Source organism: Lissotriton vulgaris, chromosome 8 (assembly GCF_964263255.1).
Source record: "Lissotriton vulgaris chromosome 8, aLisVul1.2, whole genome shotgun sequence".
NCBI classification, from domain to species: Eukaryota; Metazoa; Chordata; class Amphibia; order Caudata; family Salamandridae; genus Lissotriton; species Lissotriton vulgaris.
The window spans coordinates 1,435,118,185-1,435,136,304 of NC_141696.1; the positions used below are offsets into that span (position 1 = coordinate 1,435,118,185).

General features: G+C 38.3%; 1 protein-coding gene across 1 annotated transcript in view; it reads right to left on the bottom strand.

Annotated features, from left to right (window-relative positions):
• Window positions 1–14,599: 14,599 nt before the first annotated feature.
• The window catches only part of LOC147698894 (cell surface glycoprotein CD200 receptor 1-A-like), a 227,196-nt gene continuing 223,675 nt past the window's right edge, over window positions 14,600–18,120 (bottom strand). Inside the window, exon 6 of the mRNA XM_086935510.1 lies at window positions 14,600–18,001. Coding sequence (XP_086791636.1) covers window positions 17,921–18,001 — 81 coding nt within the window. The 3' untranslated portion in view covers window positions 14,600–17,920. The remainder of the gene's footprint in view (window positions 18,002–18,120) is intronic.

Here is an 18,120-nt window from a genome sequence, read left to right on the forward strand (position 1 = left end):
ACCTACTCAATTTGAGGCATTGGTTGAATGGGAGGTTGAGATGATAGAACTTGAGCATGAAAGCAAATGCCTGGCACCTAGAAATTCAAAATATATTTTAAATAGAGAAACACATGAAGACAAAGTGAGACGCTGGAGAAAGGCAGACATGTATGATGGTATGTATCCAGTTAGAATAATGATTACTGAAGATCTAGAACAAAAGAGAGCTGGAAGAAGAATTGATGAGGAATTAGATGATGTAGTTTTAGAAGACATTTATGCTACTAAACACAAACCGCCACCTTATCAAGCAGGTTCTCAATCTACCCCAAGAGTTTCTACAGGAACTTCTCCAAGTGCACCTCCTAGAGAGGCAGAGGAAGGGTCTCCTAGATTTTTAAAACTGCCTGAAAGAGTAGGTTCAGTAAACAATTGTAGTACACCTAGAGAAAATAGATTTTCTCAACAGGAAAATAATTTTGTGAGAAATCAGGAAAAAATATCTGCTGACATACCAGAAATTTCTAGTTACAATAAAGCAAAGGAAGATTTAATTCAACAATTGACAAAAGGCATGGAAGCAGTAACAGTACCAGTAACTATTGGTCCTGTTGTACCAGTTTTTGATCAAGGAGACAATAGACATTCTGCTTTGACAGTTCCGTTAAATGCAGAAATTCAAAAAGTAGCTGAGAGATTTTATTCGGAACTTTCAGAAATTCATAGAGAAAAATCTATGATGCCAAACTTAACTTTAAATGGAAGTCTGTCAGGTTCGCAAACACCATCTGTGGCAGAATCAGATTCAGGCTTGTCAGAGAAAAGTCTAAACAGAATAGATTTAACTCAAAATGGAATGCCCTCTGAAGCTCCTGATTATAAAAAGCTTGATGTTGCAAAATTAAAGGCTGACCTAGAGGAATTAATCATTGGCACAATTGGTATTGACAATTTGAAGTTGTATCAGGATGATGAACTTCTTTTTATCTGCAAGAGCATTAAGTGGATTTTTCTGAAAAAGACATTGACAGTCTCAATGCTGCTGGAAGAATGGCCCATATAAAAGAATTAATACGTTTTCTCAAAAAATTAGGCGAATTAGGTAAATGGAGAATAAAATGGTCAAAGAATAAAGAACAGGATAAAAGATTGAGAAACGATGTAGTTTCAGAATTTCCAATTAGGGAAATAGCTGGAGGAGGGTATGTGCATGTTCCTTGGTCCAGACAGGACATTCTTCTGTTTACCAATGATTTTTCACGTTTGAGAGAAAAGCCAGTTGAGTGGTATCGTCAGGTAGACAGATATATAAAAGTATCAAAAGTTTTGTGGATTGATCTAGATGGTTTCTATGACATTGTTGTCCCATCAGATCTTTGGACAGAATGTAAAATTTCTGTGGATTGGCCAAAAGAAGAACCTCCTCGAGATCCGGTTACAGGTGCCCCAGCAAAAGATGTCATGGACATTTATAATAAAGTAATCTACTGGCTGAAAGGCAAAATTCCCCTGAAAGAAGTGGACTGGGTTAAAATTGACAGAACAAACCAGGAACCAAAAGAATCAGTTCATTCTTTTTATGAAAGGTTACTGTTCGTCTTCAAACAGTATAGTGGCTACGAAAAATTAAGTGAAAAGGACATGAGCCACTTTATATACAGATTTGTGTATGGCCTGAGACCTGAAATTGGTGATATGATTAGAAATGGAATTGTCTGTTGGCAAGCACTTTCAGTTGATGACATCCTGAGAAAGGCAAAATATTGCAGTGATGAGATAGATGCGAAGCAGAAAAATCTCAAGGAAAAGGCGATGTGGGCACAAGTGAAGGTAGCAGAGCAGCAACAACAACAGTTAGCTTCTATGCAGCAGCAGAATCAAGGGAAATTTAAAAACAATTTTAATAGTAATAATAAGCCAAAATTTAATGTGAATGTTGAAGAGCTCAAACAAAAGCTCCCATGTTTTAATTGCGGAGACATTGGACACTGGAAACGCGAGTGTACAAACCCGCCCAGAAATGTTAAAAATAATTCATTGAGTCCACAGGTGCAGTGTGAGTTAAATCCGCAGCAACAGCAACAGCTACAGCAACAGTTAAACGAGTTAAGTCAGCAGCGACAGCTACAGCGACAGGTAGCGAATCAGCAGAGCCAGATACAGCAAAGCCAGTTTCAACAGAATCAGAAACAGCAGAGTCAAATTCAGCAGAGTCAGGTACCTCAAGCACCATTCCCTAATAGTGCTAACACACAGAGATTTTCTCCTGATACAGGTTTCTGTGGAGGTAATTTGGTAAATAATATGTCAAAGGTTAACATGTTAAATGCTTCTTAATTTTGGCTGAAAGACAAAGAAGAGAGTGATTCTTCAGAAGATTACTCATGACGGTGCCTGAGAGAGGAAGAAGAGTGTGTGCTTGGACCCACTCTTGAGGTAGATCAGTCTGGTCCATTTGTAAATGGTAAAGTGAATGATGTTGATGTTACTTTCCTTGTGGACACAGGTGCTACCCGTTCTACTGTTAGATCAACAGAAATAGAAAACCTTCCTTTCTCTGGTGAGTCCATCCAAGTTGTAGGTGTAGCTAATCAGCAAATTAAAACAAGTTTAACAGAACCAGTTAAAGTAGAAATAGGGAATTACAAAGGTAAACACAGATTTCTAGTTTGTGACAGCAGTCCTGTGAATCTGTTGGGTCGTGATATATTATGCAAAATGAATTGCAGAATATATTGCTCACCAGATGGCATTGAAATTCAAACAGCAGAAGAAGATGGGCTTTATAAATTGACAATGTTAATGGTGGATGAAGAGAAAACATCACTGTTTCCTGTTTTTGATAAAAAATGATTTGCCAGAAGAGCTTAAAAAGCCAGCTAATCCAGCAATATGGGATCTAACAGGAAATGATATGGGTCTTATGAAAAATATAGATCCAGTGAAAATTACAGTAAAGCAGGGAATAGATTTTCCAAATGTTCCTCAATACAAAATGAAAGCTGAAACAATCGAGGGTGTTATTCCAGTAATTGAAAAATTCCTAAGTCAAGGTGTGCTAAAAGAAATTGAAAGCAGTCCATGTAATTCACGGATTATGGGTATTAAAAAGCCAAATGGAACATATAGAATTGTTCAGGACCTGAGAAAAATTAACCAGATTGTTGTTCCATGTTGCCCAATTGTTCCACACCCTGTGGTAATTCTTTACCAGATTCCACATGATGCAGAATGGTACACAGTCATTGACATGTGTAATGCCTTCTTTACAGTTCTATTACATCCAGAAAGCCAGCAAATTTTCGCTTTCAGGTTTCAGAATTGGATCCTAGCATGGTGTTGTATCCCACAAGGGTATACTGAGAGTCCATCTATCTTTAATCAATTGTTAAAGAAATCTCTGGAAGATCTGATATTGCCTGGTAATTCCACACTAGTGCAGTACATTGACGATTTGCTCGTGGCAGCAAAAACACGAGAAAATTGTGTTACTGATACCATTACTCTTTTAAATCGTTTGGCAGATGAGGGACACAAAGTATCACCGGCAAAATTGCAGTTTTGTAAACAGGAGGTAAAGTATCTTGGTCACAGAACTGCAAAAGGAACAAGAAAAGTGACAGTTGAAAGAATTAAAATGATTCGAGCAATTCAGCCACCGACAACACAAAGACAGGTCAGAATGTTTCTGGGAATGGTTGGTTACTGTCGGCAATGGATTCGTGGATTTTCAGTAATTGCGAAACCACTTCAAAGACTAACAAAAGCAGACATAAAAGATCCAATCAGTTTGTAAAAAATTGAACTGGAAGCTTTTGAACAATTAAAAAAGAGCTTATGTGAAGCACCAGCTCTGGGTATGCCAGACTATGAGAAAGAATTTGAACTGTACTGCAGCGAAAGAGAAGGTTAAGCATTGTCTGTGTTGAATCAGAGACATGGAAAGTTGAGAAAACCAATTGCATATTTCTCAGCTGTTTTGGATCCTGTTGCAAAAGCTTTGCCAGGTTGCTTAAAAGCAGTGGCTGCAACAAGTGTAAGCCTTGAAGAAAGTGAGGGTATCATTATGGGATTTCCTGTAAAAGTATATGTACCTCATTCAGTTGAAATTCTTCTTACCAGAAGTAAGACTCAACATTTAACAAGCAGTAGATTAACAAAATATGAAAAAACAATTCTGGGATCAGACAATGTTTCTATTGCAAGATGTGTTAATTTGAATCCTTCCACACTGTTACCAGATGGAGTCGTTACCGAGGTAAATAATGAAATTGACATTGATAATGAATGCCTGGATGTTGTAGATTATTGTACAAAACCACGACAGGACATAAAAGATGTTCCTTTGCCTGAATCAGACATAGTCTACTTTGTGGATGGGTCTTGTTTGAGAAATGATGAAGGGATTCTGAGAGCATAAACAAAAAGATTCTATCAATGTGTGGACATATATTTTATTTGTTGGTTTTACAGTGATGAAATATAGTGAAAATACTCTCTCTTAGGGTGGTAAAGATGAGAGCGCTATGTGCTTTTTAAAATACCCCTCACACACTAAAAAAATCCAGTAGTGTCATGCTTCATCATTGGGGTCTTCCCGTCCCTCTACGGGGCGGGGCGTGCTACGACCTGACCGACTACGCGGGAGCACTGAAGTGGTGACAGGACTATGTGATGGTGCAAGGTGGGTGGTGTCAGTGAACGTGTAGGGACCTAACAATGTGTGTGAGTACAAAAATTAAAAATCCTCTGGCTAGTAGAAAAAAACAATTTATTCACTTCTCTAGCTGGGGACGTTAAGAATGGGGTTTTGGGGTTGAGCCGATCGCTACAACCTGGTCTACATGTTTCGTAGGCAGTCCCCTACTGCCTACTCATCAGGACCTTCTACTGGTCCCTACTAAAATAAGCTCAGTTGCTAAGTGTTGTCAGCCTGTCTTCCTAAAAACTAACAGTAAAAATCCACTGTTAGTTTATGCTTCAGGGCATGAGCTGGCCCCAGGGAAGCAAAAATTAACAAAAATAGTGACCTAAATGTGGTCTCTGTAAAGAAAAGGGAAAAAAGGGGAAACACAGATATTTACATTTGTAGCTGTGGATTTTGCGCTTTCATTATTCTTTACGCCGCAATTTCACTCATCATATCCATTCACCCATTACACAAAGAATAACTTTAGACTTTATGGACAGAGTGATGGTTCAATCTGCCATCCCCTAGCTGTCCGTAAATAATGCCGAACAGTGGAGGAAAAACACACAGATGTTCATAGTAGTAAATGTGGTTTGTCACTGCGCTTTCATGGTTGTCTGCGCCGCAATTCTTTTTGTCAAATTTCATTTGCCCATTGCCTAAAGCCCTAATGCAAGACTTTATGGACAGAGTGATGGTTCAATCTGCCATCCCCTGCCTGTCCGAGAAAATCCCCGAACTTTGTCGTGCCCTTTGTAATTGGGGCTGTTTCAATCTCCACACACACACACACTCTCGCGACTCAATACATGCAGCGACATCTCACAGGGTTAAAAAAGAGGAGCCCGATCTCTCATACTAGTCTTATGGTTTTAGTTACTGATTCAATAAAAGTCCCCATCAATCGGGACGCACCCCTATATTTGAATGGTTAACCATACGTACTGTTGTGGCAAGCGCGTGGTGCCCCATGAGCTGACAATCGGTAGGAATTCCCGCGGCGCTCTGCAAGAAAGAGAGCCACGCCCTTAGCGTTTTTGAACACTCTGTGCGAAGAGTAAGAAACATATCTCAAAACCCACTTGTTTAGAGACCTGGGGTGAAAGTCTGTTACTTACATTGTCCGCATAGTCCCTAAATCTTACTTCTACCAGTGTTGCCGCTCTGAGATTCTGAGAGCAGCATATTCTGTGTGTAGTTTCAGATGTTGTTGAAGGTTCACCCCTTGATGGAATTCGTTCTGCTCAAATTGCAGAGCTAATTGGTCTAATTCAAGCTTGTGAAAAAGCAGCTGGAAAAAAGGTAACCATAGTGACTGATAGTCAATATGGTTATGGTGTAGTTCATGATTATGGACAGCTGTGGTCTCAAAGAGGTTATTTAACCTCTGCAGGTACGCCAATCAGAAATGCAAAATTGATCAAGAGATTGATCGATGGCATTCAGTTACCAGAGCAAATTGCTGTGGTCAAATGTGCAGCTCATAAGAAAGGTGATGATTACATCACTAAAGGGAATGCGTATGCAGACGAAATTGTGAAGTACTGCGCGAAAAACAATTATTCAATCAATCGGGAAAAAGACCAAAATCACACGATGAATTCTCTCATGCTAATCTCTGTAGTTGAAACATGGCAGGAAGTGAAAGATTTACAAGATGAGGCAGATGAGGAAGAGAAAAACACATGGTTAAAAAGTGAGTGCAGACAAAGAGAGGAAGATGGAATTTGGGTTTATAAAGATGGAAGGCCTGTAATGCCAAACTGCATGGTTGCTGACATGGCACGGATGTACCATGGTCCAGGGCATTTAGGGAGAGATTCTATGATCAGATTATTCAGAGAAACATGGTTCAATACGAAATTCAGAATCATTGCAGAGTCACTTTGCCAAAGATGTTTGACCTGCCAACAGATGAATCCAAATAGGAGAACTGTTGTAAGTTTGGGAACCATAGGACGGGAGGGTGGTCCTTTTACCAGATTACAAATGGATTTTATTGAAATGCCGATGCACAACAGACTAAGATATGTATTAGTATTTGTTTGTCTGTTTTCGAGATGGGTGGAAGCTTTCCCAACTCGTCACAATGACTCAGTCACTGTGGCAAAATTGCTTTTGAGGGAGATCATACCTAGGTACGGATTTCCAGTAACCATTGAAAGTGATTACGGAACCCATTTTGAAAACAGATTGATGAAACTGATTTGTGAAGCTTTGAATATTCAACAAAAGCTGCATTATGCTTACAGACCAGAAGCATCAGGTGTTGTTGAACAAATAAATGGAACTATCAAAAACAGAATTTCAAAAATGTGTCTAGCTACAGGAGTAAAGTGGACAGATGCTCTCCCACTTGTTTTGATGTCATTGAGAAGCACTCCTGAGAAAAAGACAGGCCTTAGCCCCCATGACATTGTAATGGGTAGAGTTATGAGGCAAGCATTTGTTCCAGTTGGCAAATTGATGAGTATTAATGATAGTGCAATCATTGAATATTGCCAAAACCTGTCTGATGTAGTAAATTCTGTGTTTCATCAGGTGGGAACAGATGTAATCTCAAAAGAAAAAGTGCAAGCGCATGATTTGTTACCGGGAGACTGGGTAAGGACTAAAGTCCATCGGAGAAGAAACTGTTTAGTTCCAAGGTGGCAGAAGGCAAGACAAGTGATTTTGGTCACAACAAATGCGATTAAATGCAAAGGGCTGAAAAGGTGGGTGCATGGGAGCCACACAATTCGTGTACCACCTCCTGAAAATCCTGATGAAGACAGTGAAACGACAACTGATTCAGATTCAGAAGGAGATCCAGAAGATCCTGAGTCTGATGATCAGCAGGAAAATCAACATCAAGAAAATCTAGGTGAGAATCAGAACTTGAATGAAGAAGATCTGAATATCGAAACTGGAAATCGAGGTGTTGATGAAGATCTGCTAGAAAAAGAATCTCAGAAAGAAAAGGGAGATTCAGAAGCAGAAGATTCTGAGCAAGACGAAAATCTAATCCAAGGAAATATTGAAAAGCAAAAGAGCAACTCTGTGTTCAGGAGCAAAAAGCCTGAGACTGGGAAGCTGAAGGTGATTCCTGAAGAAGAGGAAGAATTACCAAGTACCAGTAAGGATATTGTTTCGAATGGAGTGAAGTTGCCGAGTAAAGAAATTCCTAGGTACAGATTTGAAATCTCAGATACAGACACTGATGAGGGTGATGAAGAATCTGAAATAAGAAAATTCAGAAAAAGAGCTTGGAAAGCTGAATGTAACGAAAGTGTGCCAAAGAAAAAGATCTTGAGAAAAGGAGATATTTGGCCTGAAGATAATTTGAAATTCAAATTGGTGAAGAAAACAAAAGATCAAATAAACGAAGTATCTAGTCAGGGAGGTGACTCTGAAAAGAAAAACAAGAACAAGAGAATAGAAGTAATCACTCGAAAAACAAAAAGAGTAATAAAGCCTAATCAGAAGTATAAGTCCCCGGAATGGACCTACATCATTATCCCGCCAATTGTAGAGGTTGAAAGCAGTAGTCAGGAGGATTTGGAAGAACTCAGTGACAAGGATTGAAATTCTTTAAAATCATTGATGAGGGTTTTATTTCCTGGCATAAGGCTGAGGAAAATTTGTTAGGTGACTTTAGGTCGAAGAAATTGTGTTTAGTTGGAGAGCACATATTTATGTGACACAAGGTCGAAGAAAAGCTATTTAGGGTTTTCTTCTAAAAAAAAAAAAAAGAATTTAAAAGGGGGGATATAGTTTATAGTTTATTTACATTTAGTTTATTTACATTTACTCACATTTTAAATTTTTGTTTTTTCTAATTTTCTAGAATGCCTAGAACAGATACTTCAAGGTGTTCGATACTAAAAAGTTGTTGCAAAATGACTTCAATTTGTGTGATTTTATTAATTCTAGTTTGGTTAATATTAGCTGTGGTTTATCCTTTTGATGTTAATAAGCAAAAACTTAAGACTAATATAACAAGTAAGGTAGAGCCTAAACATGAGAAACATGCTGGCAAGTCTAGCAGAGTTATTGAGCATAATCCAGAGATTCATCAAGACAGATCTGTTGGAGATTTCTCAAGCAATTCATTTTCAAGGCTTTTAACTGAATATGTTAAAGTAATGAATGTTAATGATTGCTATGTTTGTGTGAAATTGCCTGCTTCTGTTTCAGAGGGGGTGACTTATAATATGTTACCTCTCACTTATGGCATTACTTGCAGTGTAACTGCTAGCCTGTTTTATGAAACTGGACGTCTGGAGTATTATTACTCAGACTTTGATGAGGTTTTTGCAAATCTCAAAGTTGTAAATAGCTTAAACAAAGTTAGGCCTGCGAAACAGATGAGGGAATTCTTTTTGGTTACTAATGAACTCAATTATGAGTATGCATATAGAAATAATTTAACATGCAAAATGAGAACGGAGGAAAAGACTTTTCTGAACATGGTTGAGGAGAGAAGGGCTGTTTACAAAAGAAATGAGATGCTTCAACATGCCAAGTCAAAGTATTGGCAAATGGATGATGCTAAGCTAAATGGTGTTAACACATAGACGAACCAGTTAGTGGTAAATTTTGCATTAGAAGAAATAACACATTATATGATAATTATTTTGTGGGTGCTAGTCAATGTGAAGATACTTATCGTATTGTAGGGGGATGGGGATTTAAAAGTGGGAAAGATCCGATTTTTCCTGGAATTTATTTTATTTGTGGCAATAAAGCATATTTTAGCCTCCCAGACCATTGGTATGGGACGTGCTATCTTGGCTTAGTTTTTCCAAAAATTTTTCATGTTGACAGAAATGAGAAGGGCACATTTGAATTTGGTGAACATCTGAATAGGTACGAAAGAGAAAGTTTTACAGAAATTCTGGGAGATATTTTTGGTGCTGTTATTCCTATGGTGGGAATTACTATGAATTCAATCAAAATCAGAAAGGTTTCTACAATTGTAGATAGATTGTCAACAGATACTGCAAGTGGTTTCCAATTAGTCAGCACAGAACTTGTTGCTACCAGAAGTATGGTTATGCAGAATCGTCTTGCATTAGACATTCTGCTTGCAAAAGAGGGAGGAGTCTGTGGGGTCCTACATGTCCAGCATTGCTGTACTTATATACCTGACAAAAGTTGGGATATAGAGTTGCTTGTTAAAAACATCACACAGTTTCATGAAGAGATAGAACCCCTAGAAGAAGAAAGTTTCACGGAACGAATAGGCAAAAGAATGGAGGCAATAAAAGAATGGTTTTCTGAAGTTGGGAGCTCCATCATTGGCAAAGTGCTCTATCCAGTAATTGTTATCATTATAGTGATAATGCTGCTAAAAATTAGCTGTATGATTCACAAAAGGAAGAAGCATCAGAAAGAAAAGAGAAGGATTTTCAAACTCAGAAAGGAACAGGAGAAGGAATATGAGTTAAAGGAAATGCGTAGGGTTCAGTTTGAAAGAGATGACCAGACAGCAGAAAAAGGGGTTTAGGGAAACTAATATTGAGAGAATCCAAAATGTGACGTCTAAATTGGGTGAAAAATTTTCTGAAATGTTTGGGTGATGTTTGGTGATTTGAAAATCACCAGATGAGGGAGTTGATGGAGCGAGCTTCAGAAATAATTTTATTCTGACTCGTGAAGTTTATTCCCTGTAACATGAATTAATCTATTAATGAATTATTGCATGATCTGTTTAATTAATCCAACTTAGAATAAGATTGCACCACACTCTCGAACACGCGGGACTAATGACATGTGCTCTTGTTGCATTTGCGAGTTTGTCATGTAACATATGATTAATATCGTTTTGTTTGTCTTGTTCGTCCTATTGTCTTTGTCACTATTAATATGCGGCTGATTATTTTATGGCATGTGCTTTTATTCTATGTGCTTATATATTTGTCTTATGTTGTGATTGTCTGTCTGTGTATTATTTTAACATCTTTTTACTCTTTCAGAAATATAAAGACTTCAGCTGGACTATATGAAGAATGGTAGATATTTAATGTGCTACTTTATTTGTTTGCTTCTGCTAGATGTCATTTATTAATGGGTTAATTATTAGCAATGGTTGGGTGGGTAACATAAGGGTTTATTTTACTTGAATTAATCACCTTTTTGTGTTTGTTTAAATACTAGCTCGAGTGAAAAGTTTGGGGCCTATTCCTAATGAAAAGTTGGTTGGCCTGACAAAAGGAGCAGAGTGCAACGTGACGATCTTGTCGTTTTGAAAAAACTTCCACGCACGGAAATGTGCAGAAGCTCAAACAATGGTTGTACAGAACAGCTCCGAAAGCAAAAGTGTCAAGGCCAAGGAAACGTGTAGAGGCAGCTTGGCTAAAATCCTGGAGGAAATAAACTGAAAACCTTTTGGTTTAAAGTATCAACTTTGGGAAGCCAGTGTTGCTTCGTGACAATGGACAGTGACATAGTGATGTCATTGGGACTAATGCGTTGGCCTCTTGGTGGTCTGATGGATGTCAACCAATTAGGTTGCTGCATTTTACTAAAATATAACATTTAGTTAGATTAGCGAGCAAGAAAGGTATAAAAATTGAGCCTCTTGAGGGGAACGGGGCTGACTGTTTCCTGAGGGCGAAGTGCTGTCCGATTTCCTATGGACACGTAAGGACTTAACTGTTTATTAAAAAATTGTTTTCCTTTTCAGATCAGAAAGCTAACATAGGGTATAGGGTTGATGTTTTCTTTAATTCATTATTCTATGCAATGTTGAAGTGTCGGACCTTTTGAGCCAATGATTTAATGAATAAAGTTGAATTATTAAATTAAATGTTTGAAATTAATAAAGCTAACAAAGTTTATGAAATTTGTGAATATTAAAATAAAAGACTTAAAACGTCAAGCTGGTCTTGATTTTTGAGTAGTTACCATCAGTTTAAATCCATTGGCCTCAGTGGTCTAAATGAATGTTTCTTTGGTAATTCATGAATAAAAATGTCATACTGCAGTTGTAAATATGTATAAATAAGATTATAGTGTAGTGAATTAGGTCACATGATTCAGCTTCATGATTTTCTGTCTTTGTGCATGGGCCTGGTTATTGATTAGTTTGGTGAGTATTAGGTAGTGAATGGTGACGCATGTGAGAGAATTTCTTTAGTGACGCTGGATCAATTCGAAGCTATTAGATTGAAAGAGAACACGGTTATACAGCATGGTATGACTCCAAATAAACTTGTGAATGTGTGTTATCAAAAATAGTACATTCTATAACAGCGCTTCACTCGACAGGTCTACTTCGTTTAAGAGGTGTAAATAACAGTTCTTCTGTTTCCCATCTTAATGACACTCCAGTTTACCAACACCGGAAGCATGGAAAGGCTGATTTCACTTTACCCAGGATTTGCTGTGCAGATCATAGCAGATGTCAACGGCGAGCGCTATCTCACTGAGACCTTCCTGCCAAAAAAAACATATTGCTGTCCAAAATAAAAAGGTGTCCAAAAACACAAGTGTGCAAAAATATGCAAGTGTGCTGTAGCTCACGTAGTGAGTAGGGGTCCACTGCTGGGGAATTATGTGCGAAAAAAAGGGTCACGTTCAGATGCTTAGTGGAATTTACTAATACAGTAGTTTAGGCGTGGCCATTTCGAACGCATGGAAAGTACTCTGACCCAATGAGAAGACATTCTGGGGCAAGGATGAGAGAGAGACTAGAACTTAGGGCCACATGTATTCACCTATTTTGAATTCGCAAGTGGTGCAAATCGCTAAATTTGACCGTTTGCGAACGCAAAATAGCTTTTCAAGATGAATGAAAGGCTTTGGCAGTGCATTTTAGGCGATCGCAATTTTTTGCGATTTCCTAGAATTGTCACTCCAAATAGGGAATCGTAATTTGTGATTCCCTAAGCACATGTACCAAACATTTCCTAAATGCAACTGGCCATTTTTATTTTTTTTCTGTGGGAAAACAGACTACCAAGTATGTGGAAGGGTCCATATTACTGTAACAAAAAGTGAGGTGGATACAGATTGGGCACTAGGGAAAATGGCAGACCGGTATTACTCTTTCTCCTTCTGTTCCAATAAAATATTGCATAAAAGTTAATTTATTTTAAACGCTAGGAGGGACATTTTATACAAGGTTGGTAATTGGCCATTTATGAAATGCTATTACCATTGACTTATTTTCTTTAGGTAACCATGTCCAATTTGTAATAATGAAAACAAAGTTCATTTTTTAAAGTGCCATGTAGCACAAACATACCTCTAGCTCATGTGTGTGCTTTACATGGGGTGCTTCTGGGGAACCTTAGGTCCCCGCACACCCTTAGCTTTGCATTTCCTAATTTGGGACTATCAACTAGGATAATCCCAAATTGGGTAATGCAAAACCATTTGCACCTATGGGCCCCATACGAACGAATGGAGTATCATTTCCTAATAGCGATTCCCTAATTGCGATTGCGACTCTGTAGGAATCGTTATTTCCTTTCATACCATTTTGCATTCTCTAAATAGCCATTACCTAACATTTGCTATTTAGGGAATGCAAAATGTAACTTTGATACATGTGGCCCTTATTTTTGTAATGCAGCCCGTTTTCCTTTAAGGAAAATGGGCTGCAATGCAAAAAAATATATATTGCTTTATTTAAAAAGAAACCACAGACATGGTAGTATGCTGACCCCAGCAAGCCACCATCCCTGTGATTGTAGCCATTCCCAATGGGTTGGAAATTGCGACCTGCCTCATGAATATTGATGAGGCAGGTCAATTTGCGACATATTGGGAATCCGAAACAGTGTCTGAGACACTGTTGCACATAGCTGTTTGCAATTTCCTAATTACAAATCGCATTGCGAAGCATGTTTTTCATGTTCCCTCTCTCCTCGCAAAACCCACCTTTGAGAATTTTGCAACTCCCAAACTACATTTACACATTTCTTGAGTCTTCTCAGGATGGATAAGGTGCAATTAATCAAGAACATACAAATTCAAGAAAAAACAACAAAGCACAATAATGGCCCTAAACAGTAACAAGAGTGAGTATAAGACAGGTGCCTAGAGACTCCATTTGACTAGGAGAGGCATGCCCGGGGTCACCATAGAGCCTTTCAATGCCTCACACACAAGGGGAGGCAGCACAGGTCTTCTTAGGAGGAGAACGGATGGCGGATTCAGCTTTCAGTTTCACTAAAGGCCTATGTTGACAAAACAACTGTCCATGGTCTTGCGAAAGCAACCCATATATTTCATCACGTATCTGAAGCTTATCTTTCAGTTTCAAATGGTGTGCTCATAGGAAGCTATGAGCATCAGGTTGTTCTACAAGTCGCAGAATGCATATCTTTGCCACAGTGAACGCTGTGTCAATCCATCTTTTCCAATGGTTATTGAGTACTAAAAGTTCAAGAGGGTTATGGAGCTAGCGATGGTGATGTGGTCGCTTGTATCCCTCATGCCGGACTGAACCCCTTCTGAGAAGTATGGAGATCACAAAGTGCATAGCAATAGGCATACCATTAAGGCTCCCACATATCCTTCAGCGAGTATCAGGACATAATGTGCCCTATGAAGCCCTTATGTCATCCATTGCCTGGTTTAAACTATTTCAAAAAATGAATTGGAGGCACACTCTCTGCCCATATTTGTCATTGGCTTGTCATTGTCCTTCGTAAATGCTGGCTTCTGATTCGTTAGTAAACATGTTAGTCCCTCCTTAGTACCGCCTTGTCTTCATTTGTAACCTCCCATGAGGACTGACCCATTTACTTTGTTTGTTACACGGTATGTCTTATTTAGTCCGTAAGAAGTATATTCTTTAATAAGCTTCTCTTACTGTAGGCACAACATGCTTTCCTGCACCATTCAGCGTGCCATGCATGCTTTCACTTTCCAAGCAGACTGGGACAATGGTGTCACAGGTCTCACATGTAGAAGAGTTGAAGCTATTGGGATTGTAAATGACAATACCTTTTATTTATGTGTTACTTACCAAAACAGATAAAACTGCTTACATTCTCACAAATGTAAGACCTATTGTATTGAAAATGCTTGTTACATTTATTGTTGAACTGAGCAAAGTGATTATCGGGGTATTCACCATGTTTTTATTGAATAAGTCCACTAAACCATTGCTGCTTTTTGCTTTTTTTTAAAATCAATGCAGCTGATTTTTGTAGCATGTAGGAGGATGAATTTGATATTTTGCTGTGTCTTCATTTAATAATTTATTGACAACACAAAATGTTTATATCCACATAACTGATGAATTCAAATAAATGATGTAGCCGGACTCTATTTGACTAGTGTGTGCTACACATATGTTTCAAACAACTTCACTCCAGAATTAAAAACACGAGGAGAATGGTTTTCTTCTGTGAAAAAAGTAAGTATGTGTATTGACATTGTTCTGTAGGGAAGTAAACCGAGGTATATTGTGATATCCCATAAATTCCTATTTGCTCCTATAATTGTTTGTCTATAAACTTGAAACAGTCAAAATGTATTTCATACACGTATCATCAGCAATAAAAGTAAACTTTCTTCCTTCCCAGAGTATTATTGTGGATACAAGAACCCATAACTAGAGTAACAGCAATACTGTTTAAAATAAAACAAGTCTTACATATTTTCTTACTCATGTAATAAACCTCTTAAAATGACCATAAATTAACTTTATTTGCTTGTCTTGTCACTGAAGTAGCATTCCACCAAAAGTACACTTTAAACCCTAAAGTTCACAAATGCTCCTTTTAAACAGGTTCATAAAAAGCAAGCAGTATTGTTGGGCTTTAAGCTACATTCAGGTAGCATTTAATATTTTAGAGGAGGTACAGTACTCTCCCTCCTGATTGAATATGCGATAGCTGTGTAAATCAATGCTATTTTTGAATGAGTGCTTTGTAGACCCCACCCAGATCATGTCTGCTTAATGTAAAAATTAAGAAGGTCAGATAAACACTTCATTAGTAGTAAAAATAGTTCTTGTGGTCCCTGTTAGAGTCATAAGACTAAAATGATAATTCTACTCAATCACGTTTCAGATTCTTTTAAAATATGAGCACCATTACACCACTGAAGACAATGATAACACATATGGATGGATACTATATGTTAAATTTTGATGCCACTGTGCAAGAATGCAATAGAGCTCCCAGCAAATCTCGGATGAAGAAATCGTGAAGTAGGCATCAGAGTTAGAAAGTGGTCAAGTTAAGTAGTTGTAAGCAGCAGGACCTGGAGAAATGCTTACGAATAGAATTCTGGGACAGCATAACCAAATACAGGGCAAGACAGTTTATTACACCTAAGTCATATGTTGTAATTAAGTCAACACACTAATTTTCATTCTGAAAGATGGAAAGGCTTCTAGTGTTTCTGACCGGTTGACTGGCTCATTTTCAAGATGTGATATTTTTACTTCATAAACTTAAACGTTTTGATAACCATAGGCAGAAGTATGTAGCTTCTAACTCGAGCGACTGCTCACATTATCTGGCGAGTGCTGATGCACTTTTGATCGCTTTCACCTTATGAACCCAAAGGGCATTCATATTCCATTTTGTAGTTGGCATCTTTGTCACTCGATTAAGAGTGAAGAAAATCAGTATCCTGGGTTGAAGGTAGTGTATTGCATTGGCTAGTCTAGTGAATAATATCAAATCACTAATGGACTATTTCCTACATGTTGCTCCTGCTAATAAAAACTGAGATAAAGAAGAGTATGTAATGAAAAGAAACACAAAACCATATAGTAAAAATTACTACACTCATGACAAAGTAACTAGACTATTGCGCTCAGCATATAGACACTGAGCCAATGTTTATGCATCAGCAACTGAACAATGAGCAGGAGTACCTTTGCAGAGCTGGGCCTTACACAATAAAATAAGTCTTAATATTTGTTAGACTAGAGAGCTCTACTTACAGCTTAGACTAAAATCGTATCCCCTCCTGCAGGCATTTGAAAAGATATTCGTCATATTTGTGATGAAGAACTAAACTATTAATCAGGCCCATAGCGTCCCCTAGAGCAAGCACTATAGTGGCCATCATAAAGTGCAAGGTATCTAATCAGACGACTGGTTATCTTCATACGTAGCTTGAGTATTAAAGTGCAAGACTAACACCACCCTGAAGCTGATGAGAAATGACACATACCCACAACACCCTGTTGAGTGACATTTTCCATAACCACTCCTACATAGAAACCAATCAAGAGGAATGTTGATTAGTTAGTTCAGCTGTCACGCACAAGACACTCTTCTGGAATAAGGAAGGTGGGACTTGCAATGGGCACATACTGGGCACACCTCCGGGTTGAAAGGGAAAATCTGCAGTGTCTTGGACGTCTCAAATAATCTCACTGCATGTGGTTTGAATTATCAAAAGGTCTCACTAAAGCGAAATTCTTGAATGTCAAATTAAGCATGCCGGGCCCAATAGTTAAATACAAATTCCTAAATGTGTCCTGCAACAGAGTACAGAAATTATACTTTTTCACATGCACAGATACTAAAAAAGTGTTGCTTCCTATTTCTGCAGTGTCTATTTGTGTACTACGTGCTTGTTCCTCCTATTGCCCCTGTTAAGTAACTGGTACATGATGAATAGATATTAAACACCCTGTAGCATGCTTTTACAGAAGTTCTAGCTCACTTAATGTTTAGGGTGGAATTGGATGTTCTGTCCTTGCGTAGTTTTAGCATATGCATAAACATACTAGGGGCTTGTGTGTTATGTTTGACATTGGTAGGCAGTTCATGCCCATTGACTGATGCCCCTTGGCACAAATGGGAAGCTGGTTCTGGCTCAGAATGGCTGGTCTTCATATGAAGAAGGCGCTTAGCAAGGGTTGATTAGTCTAGCTACAACAATCCATCAGTGTCCCAGGTATTAAGGATTCTTGTTGTCTGATGACGTCATTCGACCCTTATTTACAGTTGTCTTTTTTCTATTGTACCACTAGGGTCTCAATGCTGCAAATACCAAACATACAATATGCACAAAACATTGCTGCCACATTGTCTCTTAGTAGCCAATCCTTAAAATGTGCATGGCTATGGAATGTAGTAGTAAGAATTGATTCCCCAAATTACCACATTACACAACACGTAGATGTTCTCTACTGTGGGTTTTGGCACTTTTTAAAGAGTAATGTCCCAAAAACGCATCCATTCAGAAGATGGACAGCACTCGCTGTCGTGTATGTGCGCTCCTGGCTGTGATCGCGTCAGGGGCTCTTCTCGATGCGAGAGGACCTCCCAACTTAGAGTCCACTCAGGCGGCCAGCTCTGAAATTGAACAGTAAATTGTGTTCACTTTCTGCATGTAGCTTGCATAAGGCTCCACTTCTTCAACCTAGAGAAATTCAGAAGAACATATGTCAGTATAAGAAGAATATTATGTTTCATCGCAAAATATACAGATGACAAAGCAATGACTGAGGCACGCGAGGCCTCAGTAGATTCGATCAGATC